Raw genomic sequence first — 19,502 nt, forward strand, 5'->3', positions numbered from 1 at the left:
CGAAACGACTCGTATAGGCTGATTATTAAAAAAAAACCATCCTCTTTAGGTGATGGTTTTTTAATAAACATTACCACTTTTACCACTTTTATTTTTGAAACATTTAAAGTTAATTCATAGTCAAAACAGAATTCCTCTAGAATTGTAATTTTCTTTTGTAACATTTGTGGAGTATCAGCAAGAATTACAGTGTCGTCAGCATATATTAGTACACGTAAATCAACTTGATTAGAGAGAGAAATCTAAGGTAGGTCAGAGTTAGTAAGTCGCACTATCAAACCATTAACATATAAATTAAAAAGCAATAGGTTCAGAATCTCATCCTGCAAAACTTCAATGTCAATACCAATGAATCAGTCGATTCCGCTACAATTTTACTCTTGCAGAGCTTTGGAATATACTGTATGTCAATTATAAGGCCAAGAAACTGTTTATTCATACTCATTCTTACTATTAGAGACCATAGAACTTTATGATTAACGGTATCAAAAGCAGATCGAAAGTCTACAAAAACAGCATAGGCCTATAGTTTTCCTCTTTTCTGCAATTTCAATTGCATCAATGCATTTAATACAAATCCTGATACAGGTCTTGTAAGACAATTCGTAATACAGGTCGAAAACCCTACTTATTACGAGTTGGCTTCTCGCAAGCGTCGTTCGGGATCGATTACCTTCGCAAACGAAAATGCTGGTAATTATTAACGTGTGTGGGAAAGCGTCATCCCCAGTGGCGCAATTGGTTAGCGCACGGTACTTATAAGCAGTACTTGTGAGTTATGCCGGGGTTGTGAGTTCAAGCCTCACCTGGGGAACGTGACAATTTTTTTTTTATAATTGCCTTTTGCTATCGGCCGATTAGTTGGGCTGGGCGCTTGACTTTCGCGTATAGTTTTTGCTCTGTTCGCCCTTCATCATAGTGAGCAATCGTCGATTCGGTGTCTGACGCACTTGACATGGGCGTGCAGTTCTTACCAATTCGAGCGACTTTAAAGAAGCGCAGAGGTATTTGCAAGCAAGTGAAATGCGTCTCGGTAAATTGGCTCAAAACTATAAAAGGGCCGTCTGTGGAACGACTGGCTTTGATTTACGCAAAAATCCGCGAAACATTTCCAAAGACGTAAAAAAATTTATCTTGTGCCTGCCAGGGATCGAACCTGGGACCTTCCGCGTGTTAGGCGGATGTGATAACCGCTACACCACAAGCACTCCGTTATATGGCGAAATCTGGTCAATAATGTGCCTCTGGATTACGTCCTCCGTTCCGACCCGGAAACATTTCGCCCTGTCGGATTTACCTGTCGCGTCGTTAAGCCACAATTCAAGACTTGACACACGCCAAACTTTCAAGCCCATCGAGTTTCGAAATTAAATTTAAACTTAATTTCTATAATGTAATTAAAAAGCAAAGTGTTTGTTTTTTTTTCTATTGTTTCGAGAATTGACAATTTTTTCATCCGAAACTGAGTAAAAGCGATGTTGCTATCGATAAGTGTTTGGATTTTCCGTATTTTATTAAATTGGTAATTTCATTTGCCATGTTCCGGAGATTGGAAAAAAATACCCAGAATACTTTCTGAAGGAAACACTGTTCATGGTAAATGTTTGATTTTTTTGAATGTTTTTCTCATAAATTGCGACTTTACTGCGGGATTTATTAATTGTAAATAATATAATACCAAAATTATTTTTGGTGTTATATTATTTCATACAATTGCCATGTTTTAATTTTCTCAGATATTAAAACATTTAGTAATTAATACAGAAACTTTGCATTATTGTTAAAATAAAATTAATTTAATTCAAATTTGTAAAAACATTTAATAATTAATACAGAAACTTTGCATTATTGTTAAAATAAAATTAATTTTGTGATCAAAGCTTCCCAAACCACTACTACTGTCAGCAGATACGATCTCACGTCGAATTAATAATATTTCTAGCGACATTCAATCAACGTTAATTGAAAAATTAAGGCTTAGTGGAGTTTTTGCGCTACAAGTCGACGAGGCTACTGATATCAGTGGTCACGCGCATCTCGTATCAAATGTGAGGTACACTGACGAATATGAAATAAAAGAGGACTTTTTATTTTGTCTGCCACTACCTGGTTATACCACTGCAGAAGAAATATTCAAAGTAACAGACTAATACTTCAGTGAGCATAATTTGGAATGGCACAACTGCATAAGCATTTGCACGGACAGAACAGCAGCTATGACGGGAAAAATTAGGGGATTTATAACCAGGGCTTCTGAAAAAAATCCTAATATTAAAAATGTACATTGCTTTTTACACAGGGAAGCACTGATGGCGAAGTCTCTGCCTGATGAATGTGTCTGTCCTACAAGAAGTCGTCAAAATTGTCAATTACATCAAGTCGCGACCGCTGAACTCTCGTCTGTTTAATGCAGTGTGTCAGGAAATGGGAGCAGATCATCAGTCACTTCTGTTTCATACAGAAGTACGATGGCTTTCTCGCAGAAAAGTGCTTTCTCAAATTTACGAGCTAAAAAATGAGACCCAGACGTTTTTAGAGGCCTAGGGTTCAGATTTTACCTTTCTTTTTAAAAGAGAAGAATGGGTAGCAAAACTTGCATATCTGGCAGATATATTCGCCAATTTAAATGAGCTCAACAAAAAACTGCAAGGCAGGAATTCTAATATTTTAACGTTATCGGACAAGATTGAAAGCTTTCGCGCTAAGTTGGTGTTATGGATCAGCCACGCTACCGATGGTAGTAATGAAATGTTCCCAAATGTCATGGCTGCCGATTCAGAAAAAAAGCGCAGGCTTTGATAGTGAAACACTTGGAGCTATTAGGAGAAAAAATGAACTCTTATTTTCCTAAGTGTGACCTGCAACTTATGGCCTGGGTACGAAATCCATTTTCAGATAGCATTTCCATTGGACACCACCGATAAACGAGCAGGAAGAATTCATGGATCTAAAAACTGATCGGACATTAAAACTAAAATTTTCCGAAACAGAGCTAGCACATTTTTGGCTGCATATAAAAAATGAGTATCCACTGCTTTCAAAGCGTGCTATTGCAATTCTCTTACCATTTGCCACGACCTACTTATGCGAATTGGGATTTTCAACTCTCACTACGATTAAATCAAGAAAAAGAGAACGCCTGAGACGATCGACCAAAATTTGATCGCCTGTGCTCAGTTAAGCAGGCTCACATTTCTCATTAAACATTGTACTGATTTTTATAATAAATAAATATTAAATAAACATTGGTTTTTCCTTTGGTGTACCTCTAAAATTTCTTGATTTGGTAGATGTACCTTGAACACAAAAAGTTTGCGGAACACTGGTCTATGGAACGACGGGCGGAAATTCACACAAAAATCCGCGACGCTTTCCAAAGACGTAAAAAAACTTTATGTTGTGCCTGCCAGGGATCGAACCTGGGACCTTCCGCGTGTTAGGCGGATGTGATAACCGCTACACCACAAGCACTTGCTCCAGCATACGCTCAAATCTGATCAATAACGTACCTCTGGATTACGTTCATCGTTCCGACCCGAAAGCATTTCGCCCTGTCAGATTTACATATTGCGTCGTTAATGAAATTCCTATATATTGGCTCACTGCCTATAAGTTTCGCGCTACTGATAGAGATCTCTCGGGGTAAAAGGAACTTTGTAGTTACAAACAACAGAGTTACGATTAAGCTAACGCGGCAAAATCGGTAAATTTTCTCCTGGAATGAAGAAACGAAATATTTGTAGAGTAGTAGGATGTAATAAGTTTGACAATAATACATACCACAGGAATAGTTTTTAAAATTTTTCCCTACTACACTACAAATACATACATGGGAATAAAAAAAGACGCAATTAGAAGACAGGTGCGGATTAATGCTGTACAAAGGCTTTGGTTTTCTTTGTCCATTTTGATTAATTATAAAAGCATTCTAAGGTGTGAGGGATATTTTATTTCCAATAAACAATAATATCCGTCACTGTCTCTGATAATGCAGTTTGGAAAACACATGTCAATCAAAAGCTTATAGCATGATTCCAATTTCACAAAAGGATACAACTTCTCAAAATCCATAACAGTACCAATCTCTTCATCCACCAACGATAGATCTTGTAGTTCAGTCACCAGGCTTCGTGGATTCCTAGTAAGAAAATTATTGTTCTCAAGATGTTCTATTAAGAACTTATTTAGGCGCTTTTCAAGCTTGTAAGTTTGCCCTTTACATTTTTCCACTGCTGATCTAATAAATAAATTGCAATAAATTGTTTTTTCAGTGCTTTAAGGTGTTATTGTGATGATTAGAATTTTTATATGAGTGTTTATTAGTGATATTATATACGTAGCCTGTATCAAAATATTTACATTTCTCATCTGTACACGAGATAGCAAGAGTTGAGATTTTTCCCTCAAAAATAAAATTTCTAAGAATGAGAGCTTGATTATTTCTTAGTAGTAGTGGTTTGGGAAGCTTTGATCACAAAATTAATTTTATTTTAACAATAATGCAAAGTTTCTGTATTAATTATTAAATGTTTTTACAAATTTGAATTAAATTAATTTTATTTTAACAATAATGCAATGTTTCTGTATTAATTATTAAATGTTTTAATATCTGAGAAAATTAAAACATGACAATTGTATGAAATAATATAACACCAAAATTATTTTTGAAATTTTTTTTATTTTATTTAAGCTTTTCCAGTTTTTTCATTTACTTTATCTAAAACATGACACATTTCTGCAAGTAAGTGGAGTAATAAATTTTGGTGATTGTTGACAATATATTCCCGGTCTATTTTTTGATATTTTAAGATGTAACACCAAGAAAGTTCATTTTGGAAGTCGTCTATAAATTGCTGGTCAAGTATTTCGGTAACGAGAAACATAATTCCAGTTTAGATAATCTTTTAATACGCGTAAAGTCATAGTTTTTAATCGTTGGTATTTTAAAATTTTTTTTATATCAAACTTATGTATGTATCGCCTAATAAAATTATCTGAAAGAATTTGAAATTCAGCAACTTTATTCCAATCAAGATATTGTGAAAAGCTGGTTAAGTATGATTCGTCTAACACCTGATATTCGCAAATTAAATCCCATTTTGCATATTTAATATGTTTTTCAATAAATGAAGTAGAGAATATATAGTTTTTCCATAGGATTTCCTAATTTAACTTATCGGCGAATTCAGAAATGAATTCGCCGATAAGTTAAATTAGCGAATTCATCGGAAAGTTAAATTAGCGAATTCAGAAATGAATTCGCCGATAAGTTAAATTAGGAAAATAAGTTAATCAGGTGTTAGACGAATCATTCTTAACCAGCTTTTCACAATATCTTGATTGGAATAAAGTTGCTGAATTTCAAATTCTTTCAGATAATTTTATTAGGCGATACATACATAAGTTTGATATAAAAAAATTTTAAAATACCAACGATTAAAAACTATGACTTTACGCGTATTAAAAGATTATCTAAACTGGAATTATGTTTCTCGTTACCAAATACTTGACCAGCAATTTATAGACGACTTCCAAAATGAACTTTCTTGGTGTTACATCTTAAAATATCAAAAAATAGACCGGGAATATATTGTCAACAATCACCAAAATTTATTACTCCACTTACTTGCAGAAATGTGTCATGTTTTAGATAAAGTAAATGAAAAAACTGGAAAAGCTTAAATAAAATAAAAAAAATTTCAAAAATAATTTTGGTGTTATATTATTTCATACAATTGTCATGTAGTTTCACTTGACGAACTTGCGGTAGGTTTAAGGAATTTATATACACATACATATATACACCATTATATACACATACATGTATTAGGGTTTGTTTATTTGTAATAAAAAACAGTCAATTACGTTCGCGACGACACATTCACAAACTAGCGGCTAGTTATTGGCGAAAAGCGATTTGTTTCAGTTTACAAAAGCGCGTGACAACGATGACTAAGCGGGGCGCAGCGTTACAATATCACATTGACACGCCCATGCGTGCGGCGCGCGGGTGGACTGTCCCGCTCCTCGTGCAACGAAGCGCTTCGCTCGCATAACTCTCAGCTATGTGTAGGTGCATTATCTCCACAAAACTTGACATTTTTCCGCGGCACTCCAACTATTGACTACGGTACACCAGTGTGCCGCGGCACACACTTTGCGGAACACTGGCCTACGATATCCGTTGTCCTCTAGTGTTTCTAGAAGGAACATTGAACACAGTACATGTAGAACATTATCTAAACCGTTCTGTTGTCATATGTACTGTACAACAACAAAGAGATGTGCAATTTTAACAAGACAACGTCCGTCTAAAAACCTCTCGTGCAACAATCATTGAACATATATGGGACTGGATTGGACATCGTTTGGCCCAGTCTGTAACTCTGGCGAGAACCCTAGCCAAACTGCGCTACCAGGAGGAATGTCCAGTACATGAAACTCCAATCTGCAGAATGATATTTGTCATCTCTATGATCGTTTTCACACGGGAGTTGCAGCTTTTATTACTATTAAGCAGTGGTCACACCTAACGATTTCCAGCCACGCAGGCGACCGTAACAGCAACAAGCGCGAGTTGCGCGCTTGTTGCTGTTGCGGTTATGGTCACATTCAGAGCCGGCCCTACCATAGGGCGAACAGAGCAGCCGCTCCAGGCGCTGTCCTAGTGGGCGCCTCAGTGGTAAAGAAAACTAAAGGAAAATTTTTTTTTTTCACTTTTTGATATTTTGACTGCGAGCGTGTGGCCAGTATGTGAATGACCTTATCTGTTAAGATGTACGCGGGTCGAGTGCGTGGGCGGAATTTCACTCCCGCCTCAGTTACATCTCCAGTGTTGTCGCCACAGGCGCTGCCGTTTTAGTTGGCGAGTGCATTTCGAAGCGCCAGCACTGCCAAGCGTGTTCCCGCGCTTTCTGAGTGAATTTCACTTCTCAGCTGACGTGTGAGTATTTTTTTATTCGTTAAGATATTCTTTCATACTTTACAGAGATACCTGTGTGATGTACTGTACAGTACTGTATCTACTTTGCATTATAAAGGATGTCCTAAAATTTACGCAAGATTTGAATTAAATAGAAAAAACAGTTTTTTTTAAAATTATAATTTCTTTATTGAATCATAAAGTACTGTACCTTAGGTCGACTCTTGCAGAAGACAAGCTTTCTGATCTAGCCTTGCTGTCCATTGAAAATGATATAGCTCAGACATTATCATATGAGGAGATCATAAAAAATTTGCAAATGCAAAAGTGCGTAAGCAGAGATTTAATTAAAACTTGTTCTCCGGGTGATTTAAGCAATATATTATTGTTGTTATTATTAGGAGCCTGTAGCCTGAATAGTTAAGAATTTTATAAGTATCGTTACATTAAGGAAGCACAGAGGTGTTTGCAGGAAAGCCAGGTGCATCTCGTGAATTTGCTCAAAAATTTAAAAGGGCCGTCTGCGGAACGACAGGCTTTGATTCACGCAAAAATCCGCGAAACATTTCCAAAGACGTAAAAATTTTATCTTGTGCCTGCCAGGGATGGAACCTGGAACCTTCCGCGTGTTAAGCGGATGTGATAAATCGCTAAATAACCACAAGCACTTGTTCCAGGTAATGGTCAAATCTGATCCATTACATACAATTGCAATGTGATTGTCATTAATTAATGTTACAAATATAAACAGACAGTAATCACTAAAAACTTTTATATAATATTTGTGAATTGCTAGTGAAAAAGAAAATCTGTGCATATGTAGACTAAAGCAATCATTTCTTGGCAATTTGCTTATATTTACTGTTTTGTTTCTTTTAATCGCGTTTTTTTATTAACTGTAGAATGCGCTTCATTTTTTAAAATTCGTGTTTCGTTTTTTCATATTTGTTAGAAAGCGTATGTATGGTACACCATATGTACCCTTGTTTTTCTCCCTACCAGGGGACAGTTCCTATGCACGGTTATATATTATCTAGTGCAGGCATTCCTCGATTTACAATAACAACTCCAGGAACCAATCGTATTCGTATGTCGAGGATCACATATTTTTTTATGTATTTTGTATTTCTTAATTTGGCGAAATGTTCAGCCAATATGAATCATAATGTAACCACTGATATTTACTATGGAAGATTAGTTTAATATTTTTCAGAGCATTTTTACTATTTCATTTATTATTTATTAGTCCTGCAAATTGCAGTAATGAAATCGTGTATTTTTATGATAAACATTCGTATCTGTATTAGGTATTCCTGCAGGTTATCAGCTTTCTGCCTTGAAGCACCCGAAATGAAATCCGAACGAGCGATCCCCATAATTTATTAAAGGGAGGATCTCCCAGATTTATTGGGCGCAGTCCTCTCCACTGTGGGCTTGGAAATGTGTATAATTATCGATTAAAAAACTACCCAAATCGTATAAAGTATAAAGATTAAACTCAGCAAGAATTTAAACCTGTTCTTAAGAAATTGAAACGTAAAAAATATTAATTTTCTTTTTTTTTTTTTTGGCGTTTTGTGTAGTTCGATTAGATTCCGTAATCGGCGCTCCAGTTCCATTATTTTTAATGAAGCTGTAATTTTTAAATGACGACCTGCTCGCTGATGCTGTTATGTTATTTCCAATTCTATTCGCGTTGAAATTTTAATAAGTATGTCAACTTCAAATACTTATACAATCCATCCAAGTTTTGAAAAAAGAATACAATCTTCTTCCGTGAGAGAATGTATTCAGGTAATTTTGAGTGATCATTTAGGAGATAAAGATTACTCGAGAAGTGATGTCTCTTCTTGGACTAGAATCATTTCCGAAAAAGTTCGTAACAAAATTAAAGAACTAGGACAAGACAAACGTTATAAGACGGTTGTTCAAGTTATAATTGGAGAAATGCGTGGAGAAGGTGTGAAAATTGGTAGCAGGTGTCTTTGGGATGCAGATACAGACAACTGTTTTACAGAATCATTCAGAAACGACACGTTGTTCTGTGTTGTTGCAGTCTTTGTTAGCTATTATTATTAACAGTCTTCACTAATGTATCGATTTCTAGTGATTATAGAATATACATTCAAACAGTCGTCTTTGTTTCACGTGTCTTGTGTTTCCTTTGCAATTGAAAACATTAACTCGGATCACAAATTAATTTAATACATAAAATGTTATATAAAATGAACCTGTACAGTTTACAGCATATACTTATTTAAGTTATTTTACTGCATATAAAAACTATTTTCTATTAGATGTAATTAATTACAGAAATTACATAATGACAGGAAAAAATAGAAAAATATGTTTATTAATACATATAAACTATATTTTTTTTATATCAAAATCTGTTGTTATTGCATTTAAGTATGACTTCAAAATGTTAAAAAGCAAAATACACGTAAAAAATAATTTAAATATGTGAACCAAACAGTTTATTTCTGAAAAGCATAACCGAATGAAAGCCTTTTATGCAATTTTTGCCAGCCAATTGATAATGTCTGATATATTGCTTGATTCTTCCTCGCTCCAAGCACTGCTTTCCATAAATTCGACACGAATTGGCTTTAAATCGCCGAATTCAAAATCTTTCCCCTTCTTTCCCAAAAAAGTGTTATTATTGGCAACTTCAGATGTCAAGTCGAGAGATGCACTTCGTGTAATACGCAATGTATTTCTGAAATATAAAATTTTAATATTTTAAATCCAGCAATAAACATTATTATTTGTAATTTTGAACAATTATAGGCATATATAATAAAAGTTTACTGAAATATGAACAATGAAGTAACAGATTACATAATCTTACATTTCTTTTTCCAGTTGGCTCTGAATTACTTTGCTTCCTTTTGCCATTGCTTCATCTATATTAAAATATTACAATGAAAATGTGTGCATTTTAAAACTAAATCAGATAACAAAATACATTAATTTGAATATATATAACCTTTTCTATTAAGAAATTTTAAATGAACAAAGACTGTTTAAAATTTAAACAAAAATAGACTAAAATACTTATTCTGTTAAATTTTAAGATTTATTAGTTTTTTGAAATATTTATAATTATTTATACATATATTTTACAATTTTACATTAGTAACAAAGATAATTTTAGTTTGATTATCAGAGTTATATATTACTGTATATAGTAAAACTTCTCTAACTCAAACATCTGAAACTCAAAGAAAATGAAGCACTTGGTAGGTCTGAATAGAACAGCATAGGAACTTAACATTTCCAGCTTGAATTTCCTTAACTCAAATTTTCTCCAAGTCGAAAGTTTTTGTGGTTTCTCAACACTAATTTACGTTACTTTCAACTTCTCTGACTCGAATTTTAACATTTATTCTATCCAAAGTGATCCTAATTATCGAATTTCCATGAAATTTTCGGACAGTTGTATCTACTGTCCAACACCCATTTGCAGACTGTTCCAGTCCAAAGCAAGAGAACCTATTGCTTTATCTCAACAAGATGTACCTGCAAAACTGTCCAATTCCATTAGTTACATTGAACATGTTGCTGAAAGGTGCTACATGGGCTATTTAAAATGAAAAACTATCAAAGATTCTTTATATAATGCAAACATGGTAAAAATACAAATTATTCAGAATTGTCTATTGTTGTTCTCTAACTCAAATTGTCTGTAAATCAAAGTTTTTTTCCCCACCCCTTGGAGCTTTCAGTTAAGAAGTTTTACTGTAATTCTCTAATAATCAAAATAAAATCATCATTCATGATTTCTATTTTAAACATGAGAACTTACACCTTTCAATTTCCAGCATTCACTGTTTAAAAAATTAATGTTTTGGTCACATTTTTTATCAGTGAATGCTGGAAATTGAAAGGTATAAATTTTTATGTTTATAAGATAGTTCCAACTTTAGAATTTAATAAATTTCTTTTTTAAAATATTTATGTAATTATTTCAAATAGATAATAGGGAATTGTAATTGCCTTACAGTTTATTTTTAAATTTATTTTTAATTGTCTACTTGGACATTGCTCATTACCAGGACTTTACATTGGTGTTTAAATATTGACACAAGGATGAGAATTAGTTCAGAAAAAACAAAATTTCTTTATTATATTACCTGTAGTAATTTTTCCTGTAAAAATTACTACAGGCAATTAAAGGATTTTTTATATAATTCTTACATATATGCAAGAATAATGACAAAGAATACAATATAAGTATTATTCAAATTTGAGCCAACAGCTTAAAATTTTTTATATATCAGTTAAGATTCCTAAGTATCTAAACATATTTAGCACATTATACATATACTAAAGATGTCATATCTTAACAATATAAACTGATATTGAAGACTTAATTCTTACCTCTCTGTGGTAATTATTAATATTTTCACATAATATTCAGAAGTAAAAACTTGACAAGATTTTAACATTTAAAATATTTCATATAGTCATAATTTATTTAGTTTTATTCTTTATTTCATGTATTTGCAGAATATTTCAAATCCTAATAGGTAAACTACTCATTTATTTTTGATCAATATTCCAGATAATGAGTTTTTATGAATACTTTTCATGAAAATTGAAATATAGTCATGAGCTGCAGCATGGCCACCATGCTGCAGCTCATGAGCCGCAGGCAGCTTTTACTGTGACTCCTGTATAATTATGACTTACAATTTCTTTTTATAAACGTGGTGCAACTACTTACACATAGTGCAAACAAAAAGTGTCACCTATTATATAGTGTGACATACGCACTGACTATAAACTTAACTCACAACTTAATCTCGAACAGTCAACCAATAGCTAAGTATTTGCTATTGATTCTGCAGCAAAGAACTCAAAGAACTTAAATGTTTACCTAGCCAGTTTTAAAGTGCTAATAAAATAAACCAACATTGGCATTTACTAAAGAACAGTGATGACTAGTATTTTAACTCCAGTTTCAACAGATATGGCTTTCAAGTACTTCTGACAAATGATAATTGGCTCCTATTATGACAAAGTTTGGCCACATCTGAAATATGATGATGATATTTAAATGATACCACCATTTCTGTAAGTGTTATAAATCACAAGATATATTTATAACATTCCAAGAACATACATTAGATTGTGTTCTTAGAATTCTTGTGATCTAATAATTAAGCCATTTAGTATAACATATATGTAAAAATAATGACAAAGAATATAATATAAATATTATTTACATTTTATTTTAAAAAAGTTATAAAAAGTTTATTGATATATCAACACCAATATTTACAAAAAATATTCTAAATTGAGTGCAAAAAGTTTGAAACTCCTGCATCCTACAATAAGATTGCTTGTAAGTTCCAGTCTTCATTTTCTTTGTATATTACTACAGTAGAATCTCATTTTAATGGATCATAGAACAACAGACTTTTTCACAGGTCCCACGAAATCAATATAAATTTACCACCTTTTAGTGGATTCATAATTCAGGATAATGGATTTTTTTCTAGCCCCATCTATTGTAAACTTTGTTTTTTCAATGTTTACTTAATATTTTGGTGTTTCTGGGAATTGTTACATCTGGGATATGTACAACTGAAGAACTGGATGAAGAGAGTCAAGAGGCTGATATGATTGAGGAAGAGCCTCTTAGTGAACACTTTCACACTGGTCCAATTGTAGTGAGGCCATCAAGTATTTCCAAGTTGTGAAGATCTTCCTGACAGGTTTCAGTTTAAACAAATAGGCTATACATAACATTGCTAATATCAAGTGGCTGTTGTATTCAACAGGCAAAAAGGTGGCACCAAAACAAGCCAAGAGAGACAAATTTTTTGAAACAAATTGTGAAGTCAAGTGAAGTGCTAAAAAGAGGCAAATTATGCATACATAATTTGCCTATTTTTGTGCTTACAGTATATACAGTTTCTGTCAGTTATGTCATACCATATGTATAGCATAATATAGGATCTTGTAACATACATGTACTATAGAATAAATAGAGATCTCAAAAGACTGAATAATTTCAAATACAGATATTTTTTATATGTAAAGAGTTAAATAACTGATATTTTCCTGGATGTGTGGCAAATTTGTTGTTTATAATACAGGGTGTCTCTAAAGTCTGGACACACAAAATAAATTTCATTTCTTGAAAATATATAAACATTTTATTGGAATATTAAATAACATCTTCAAGATTTTTTTCCATCATTTGCAATGCAAAATTCACATGAACTTGATGTAAATCCATATTGCCATCAATTTTAGCACATTCACTCTTTATGCATTCAATCCAATGTGTTACATCTGTGATTTTCATTGAGTACACTTTCTCCTTTATCATACCCCAGGAAAAGAAGTCAAGGGGCTAAGGTCAGCTGAACATTACCTGTGTCCAGACTAGGGACACCCTGTATAATAGATTCTTGGAACAATGGATGATTTTTGGTAGCCCAAACAATCCATTAAAATGAAATACTACAGTATTTGTTTTAACACAGCTGTACAGATTAAAATAAAATTGTTTTGTTTCCCCATTTTAATTATTGTTCTGTTTAATTGTTGTCTTAACTATCAGGTTTTACTGTATAAAATACTTGACATAAATCAAAACTTGATGGTAAAGTTGATAATTACCTATTCATTTAAGAAACAAATCTCTTGGAATTTTAAGATTTTTCTACATTGTATGAATTAGTACTTTCCTAAATGTAACTCCTGTGTAAATCATGCTCACACATTATAAAAATTAATGAAATGTTAATTTATAATAGTTAATTAGTTTTAATATTTTTTATCATCAAAAGTCTAATTTTATTTAAACTGTAAGAGAAAAACATAAATTAATACAATTTTTGAAAAGTTGAAAAGACCAAGAGTGTGCATTACCAAGTATCCAGATATGAAAATTTGTATAGTATTCAACAATAGTAACTATTATGTTTATTTTGCTACTATTGTGAGTCATTCCTATCTACATTATTTGTATAGTTTATATTACTATTCAGTGATACAATTTGTGTAACACAGTTGCATTGAGACATATTTCATCAAAAGGTCAAAATAATATAATCCAGAAAATGTTAACTACATTGAGTATATAGCTAGGGCATCAGCCCACCTCTCATGGACAGCCTGCCCAAAATTGGGTGATCAAACTCTTAATAAGCATAAAAAAGAAACAAGAAGCAGTCTCAGTGATCAGAAAAATTTTTTAAAAATCATTATTTTTCATCATTGTCAAGATTATTTCCTACAATCAAAAATGCCTAATAAAATATGTTTGAAAATACATAAACTTAATATGATTTTAAAATAGATAATTGGATCTAAAATACACAGTATTAAATAAATCTTGGTTCTGAAATAAATTGTCAATGCAAATGGTCATGATTTATGCAGTCACCAAACATTTTATAATTCAAACTAATCATAATTTTTATTCATATATGGTCAAAAGATTACTGTGATTTTTCAGAAATTTCACAAGTATGTAATATTTTTTTTGCCCTATCTGGATACCTTTCATTTCTATTATAAAAATTTATAAATATTTTATGAGAAGAAAGCATTATAAATTTTATTTAACTAAAATATATCTTACTTATTTTATTACTGTATATTCCGGCGTATAAGATGACCCCCGACTTTTACAGTTAAAATGTAGAGTTTGAGATATACTTGCTGTATAAGACTACCCCTCTTCCAACGCACACCAAATAAAAGTAAAAAAAAAATCAGATTTGATTTCAATATGGTAATTTTAATTCAAATGCTTATGACATGCAGGTGCTTAGCAGATAAACTGTCACTTATAAACATAAGGCTGTTTGTCATCAAACAAGAAAAATTCGGCAGAAAAACACACTCGTGATAATCACTACCGTCGATCATGACCATTGCAAGCATCTTTTTCGCTATCAATTCTTTTCTCCCAGTAATTTTTTTTTATTTCAAGAAAAAGATTGATTCTAGCCTGATTTTGAAGCGAGATGTTGCAACATACCAGCCCACCCTTGTATCCTATTACCGTACTTCCTTCTCTGCCTCTCAGATTTTGCACAGGCCGCTTCACTGCAGTCCTCAAGAGCAAGATCTGAAAGGCAGAGAAAGAGGTGCAGTAATAGGATACATACAAGGGCAGGCTGAACAGGTGAAAGATGAGTGTTTTTCTGGGCACAGCGCCACTCTATCTCTATCCATACCTCGGGGGTCCCGGCCAACTGCAGCACCCGCCCTATAAGACGACACCCGGTGTTTAAGACAACCCCCGACTTTTGAGATTTTCCTGGGTTAAAAAATCGTCTTATACGCCGAAATATACAGTAATTAAAAAAATCTTTTATATTTTCTAATTTTACTTTGAGTAAATAGTCCTCATCAAATTTTATATATTCATAACCTTTTAATACATTTATATGATAATTTGTTTAAAAATATCTACATAAATCATGATTGCACCATATTTTAAAAGTATAAAGATAATTTCTTTTACCTTGTTTGTTGCAGAGAATTAAAAAGGGAACTCTGTTTTGATTGATTATATTATCACTTAAAACTGTGTAAAGCAATCTGAATTTTAAAAAATTTAATTAAAATAAATTACATTTTGAAATTATTAATGTAAATGCTTTAAATGTGGTTACTTACTCAGCAACATCTCTTATTTCTCGTGAAAAATTCAAACTATCAATAACAAAAATGACACCCCTGAAAATGAAAATTTTTATTCTTCAATTTCTACATTTTATCCAAAGACAACACTTTAAAAAATGTTATAAATAAATATATTTATGTTTATGAATCCAAATAAAGTGATAAAAATAATTAAATTTTGAAAAAGTTTTTAAACATTTGGTCAAATTACATAATTTTATTCTTAAAAGTAATTAAATTTACCTTGCTAAATGCTTGAAGTCATCAAGAAGTTTCATTCGTAGTCTGTCATTTCCAGGCAAATCAATTAGTCGGAGAGATTTCTAAAATTTAAACACACAATATTATAAAATTTTTAAAGTTGTAATTAGTTTTTAATCTATACTAATATATAAAGCAAGATTGTCAGAGGTAATCTCAGAATCTACTGAACTGATTTTTAAATTTTTTTGCTATTGGAAAGCTTATTCCTTCCAGATGAGCATAAGTTATATGCTATTTTTATATAATTTAATAATTTTTATATAATAATATGAATATATTAAAAAAGGAAAATGCACAAAAACAATGTTTTTACTGCTGCATTAGTCTGCTCCTTTTAAGGTCAAAGCCCACCTGGTGGGCTTTTTTAACCTTATTATCCTGTATCTCATATTTTTGGTTTCAAATTGTGCAGTTTGGGTAGTTGTGTATGTTTTGTTTATATTGTCTTGGTTGTTCATTTCTTATAATAATACTCTTATGTTATTGGATACTTACAATTATAAGGAGTGAATTTACTTCCCTTACATGAAACTAATCTGTAAATCTATAGTATTTTTATGTGTTCATTGTTTTAGTATTAATTCTACTGTATCATTATTTAAAAATAAGAATTAGTCTTAAATTATGAGATATCTACCTACATAAATTGAGTTCTTTCAGTTACTTTTCAGCTGCACACATATACAAATGAGGGTGCAATTGCAGATGTGAATGACACTGTTGGAACCTTAACAGAGCTGTACAGCATGTCCACAGGAGCAAAAAAATCAAAGAAACCATACCTCTATATGTGACTCTTTGCAAACTATAGTCTACCGAAATCAACCTACTTCTAGGGCATAAACAGGTGTCATGCCACGTGCTGTGCTAAGACTATCACATTTAACTCGGACCCTCACTCTTTCCCAATTTCATCCCCACAAATTGCCAAACTCTGACTTGATTTGCACCAAATTTTGCATACTTACTCTCTGCCATCCTGCCAGGAACATATGCTACTCTATAACAGGGACAACTCAACCCCCTACCTGAATTCCTGGGCAACATTGTGCATTCTTTGCTAGTTATTATATATAGATATGTATAGCCAAGGTAGTTAAGATGACACTGCTACTGATCCTACTGCTGTTGGATAAAAAATCCCAGAAATTTTTCATGAGCAGTCTGTCCTGATTATGTCAAGCCCATTCCTCACCTATCATTGGGGCCTGGCTGAACTCATGATGGGCATGGAAAAAAGGCCTCTTAGTGTCCACAGGACAGAAAGAATCAAGAAACAAGTATGTGAATTATTGAGGTTTAGACTTTAAAAATTAATCAATGTTGTGTATTATATAACTAATTTTCAAAAATGTATTTTTTTTTCTAATATGTAATAACAAAACCAAAACAGAAAATTTTGCATGTGAAGAATATCAAAATATTTTAAATTATAATACAAGCAAATAGTAAAATTTAATATCTAAAATATAAACAATTGAACCAATTATATTGGTTTTAAGATTAATTGTGTTTGTTTAAATAACTGATAAAAATAATTAAAAACTATGAGGAATATTATGTAGATATAATATTCCTGATAGACATTATAAGTAGATAAGAATTATGAAAGAATTTTTTTTTTTTCATTTTGAATGTCACAGGAGCTATAAACTTTGTTCAGAATATTTAATATAATTTTATTGGAAAAATAAACATTTCATAAATTGTAAAATATTCACTTAAATTTTTAAACTGAAAAAAATCATAATATAATTGAATATATTCAGGCAATAATTACAGCTGTTTCATATTCATCAAAGTAAAAATTTTTTATTTTAAATATTGAACTGTCAAACTTACCTTACTTTTCAGGTCTATAATAGCAGAATTTTCCTTCATAGATGCAAAAGTGTGCATTCTTTTAGAAGCTACTAGCTATTTATTAAACAAAATATTATCATCATCATAATTTACATATGTATATTTGATTTTGATAAAGTTTATAACTTACCCTACAGTAAAGCAAAGTTTTGCCAGAATCAGATAATCCGAAAATTAAAACTCCTCTTTGTTGTAATTTTCTTCTTTTCAAAACAAAAATTACTGAATAAAACAACAATAATTATATTTAATTATATATTTACTTACGAAATGACAACAACAGAATTTTCACATTTTAAACTTTTAATTATTAAGGAACTGTTCATAAATTACGTCCACATTTTTCTTGAAATTTTTACTCTCCCTTCCCCCATTGTCCTGGTTTTTCCAAGTTTCCTTAAACTATGGGGTGTTAATATAAAATTAATTAGAATACATTAGTTTTAAAGTTTAACTTCGTAAATTTAAATTTCATAAATTTCAAATGTAATCAAAATTTGAATTCAGTTTGAATGTAGAACACAATAGAATGAGCCCTCTAAATGGAACACATACAATGGACCCGAGCATGACAGTCAGCACGAAAAAGTTTGTCGTTTTTAAGAAATACCAGAAGAAAACATGATTAATATGCTATTTTTACTTAAAATCAAATCAACTTAACTGTTAAATATTACAAGACTGCCTATCTGTGTTGAAACATTTGCATAATTCTTTAAATATGCTGAGAGGTCAGAAAGGTCGAGAATCACTATTATATTTTAAATATCTTTAATTAAAGGTGCCGATACATCTGTTTCGACTACGGTTTGTAAAGTGACATATAAATATGTTGTAGTCCGATTTGTAATTTTGAAGTTTAAAATGTCATGCTATACATATTAACAAAAACATCTGATAGATTTCAGAATTTCTTAGTTGATATTGCAGGTGTACGGTACTGTACTGTATATATGCTATATATTATTTGATCCAACAGCAAATAATTTATTTATATAATAAGTACAATTATGAAAACTTGTGAGCACAATATAATACGTGTTATCATTACCATTAATCCTTTACAAATCGTGAAATAAAAATCCTAACGAATAAAACTTAGATAATTCATAGCATTGCATGTTAATCACGACACGTGAAACTTACATATAAAGCATATGGTGTTCACTTAACTTACTTATAGTTATAAAAACAACAAATAAGCCAATAGCGACGCTGATATAGAAAGCATTGTCACGCCAAATTTCTTCAATACTTAAATTTGACAGCCATTCTCTTTTAAAATCCTCTGCTGCAGAAGAAAACGAGTTACCCGCAAACCTCGACGACTCCATGTTTTACCTCACTTCGCCTCCTACCGGTAAAAATTACGTACACAAAAAAGTAAAAATGGAAAAGTCATTTTAAAAAATTAAAGAATTTCTTCATACAGTAACGACATACGAATTTTACAAGCCTAAATCTTTTGTGGAAAAAAATGATTTAGATTTTAAAATAAAATATTTTCCATTCGAATAAGAAAATTATTAATTCCTCTTGTTTTTAAATGGCTTGACATGAACTCAAATGTTGGGAGTCTTACTTGATTTTCACAAGACATTCTCGCTTTTTTAAGTAAATATACCAACGTCCAAGAAAAATTAAAATAGCACCAAATACGAGTATGAGCATTATCCTCATTAGTTTCGGAGATACACAGCTATTTCAAATTTGATGACACACATACAATAATAATGAATGATACATGTATCACATTTTCACAACAAACGTTCAAAAATTGAACTATGCGCCTCGATGT

The 19,502-nt window shown here is 31.7% G+C and overlaps 2 protein-coding genes and 3 non-coding genes across 5 annotated transcripts; 2 read left to right on the forward strand and 3 right to left on the reverse strand.

The window, feature by feature from the left end:
• The first annotated feature begins 723 nt into the window (after positions 1-723).
• Positions 724-814, forward strand: TRNAI-UAU (transfer RNA isoleucine (anticodon UAU)). The gene is given in 2 exon segments: positions 724-761; positions 779-814. It is a non-coding gene; the product is annotated as a tRNA-Ile (tRNA).
• A 321-nt stretch (positions 815-1,135) lies between these two features.
• Positions 1,136-1,208, reverse strand: TRNAV-AAC (transfer RNA valine (anticodon AAC)). Its single transcript has one exon. It is a non-coding gene; the product is annotated as a tRNA-Val (tRNA).
• A 2,190-nt stretch (positions 1,209-3,398) lies between these two features.
• Positions 3,399-3,471, reverse strand: TRNAV-AAC (transfer RNA valine (anticodon AAC)). The gene has a single exon. It is a non-coding gene; the product is annotated as a tRNA-Val (tRNA).
• Positions 3,472-8,635: 5,164 nt separating this feature from the next.
• Positions 8,636-9,001, forward strand: LOC136973639 (dynein light chain Tctex-type protein 2B-like). The gene has a single exon (XM_067268382.1). The coding sequence runs from the start codon at positions 8,636-8,638 to the stop codon at positions 8,999-9,001; it is 366 nt and encodes a 121-aa protein (XP_067124483.1).
• Positions 9,002-9,376: 375 nt separating this feature from the next.
• SrpRbeta (signal recognition particle receptor beta) lies at positions 9,377-19,055 on the reverse strand. Its single transcript, XM_067268214.1, has 8 exons — positions 18,882-19,055; positions 17,835-17,926; positions 17,684-17,758; positions 15,821-15,900; positions 15,572-15,631; positions 15,417-15,493; positions 9,774-9,828; positions 9,377-9,641 (listed from the first exon to the last, which is right to left on the reverse strand). The coding sequence occupies exons 1-8, from the start codon at positions 19,036-19,038 to the stop codon at positions 9,434-9,436; spliced, it is 804 nt and encodes a 267-aa protein (XP_067124315.1). The 5' UTR covers positions 19,039-19,055; the 3' UTR covers positions 9,377-9,433.
• Positions 19,056-19,502: the final 447 nt, after the last annotated feature.

This window comes from Centruroides vittatus, unplaced genomic scaffold (genome assembly GCF_030686945.1).
Source record: "Centruroides vittatus isolate TY-2023 unplaced genomic scaffold, ASM3068694v2 contig_1074, whole genome shotgun sequence".
In the NCBI taxonomy this organism is placed as follows: Eukaryota; Metazoa; Arthropoda; class Arachnida; order Scorpiones; family Buthidae; genus Centruroides; species Centruroides vittatus.

Bases quoted from the DNA above. Each gene is read 5' to 3' on its own strand.
- LOC136973639 (XM_067268382.1), top strand. From the start codon at position 8,636: ATGTCAACTTCAAATACTTATACAATCCATCCAAGTTTTGAAAAAAGA.
- SrpRbeta (XM_067268214.1), bottom strand. From the start codon at position 19,038: ATGGAGTCGTCGAGGTTTGCGGGTAACTCGTTTTCTTCTGCAGCAGAG. The intron at 15,901-17,683 runs GTAAGTTTGACA...TTTAAATTTTAG, and splicing joins TTATAGACCTGAAAAGTAAG to AAATCTCTCCGACTAATTGA. The intron at 15,632-15,820 runs GTAAATTTAATT...TTTCATTTTCAG, and splicing joins GACTTCAAGCATTTAGCAAG to GGGTGTCATTTTTGTTATTG.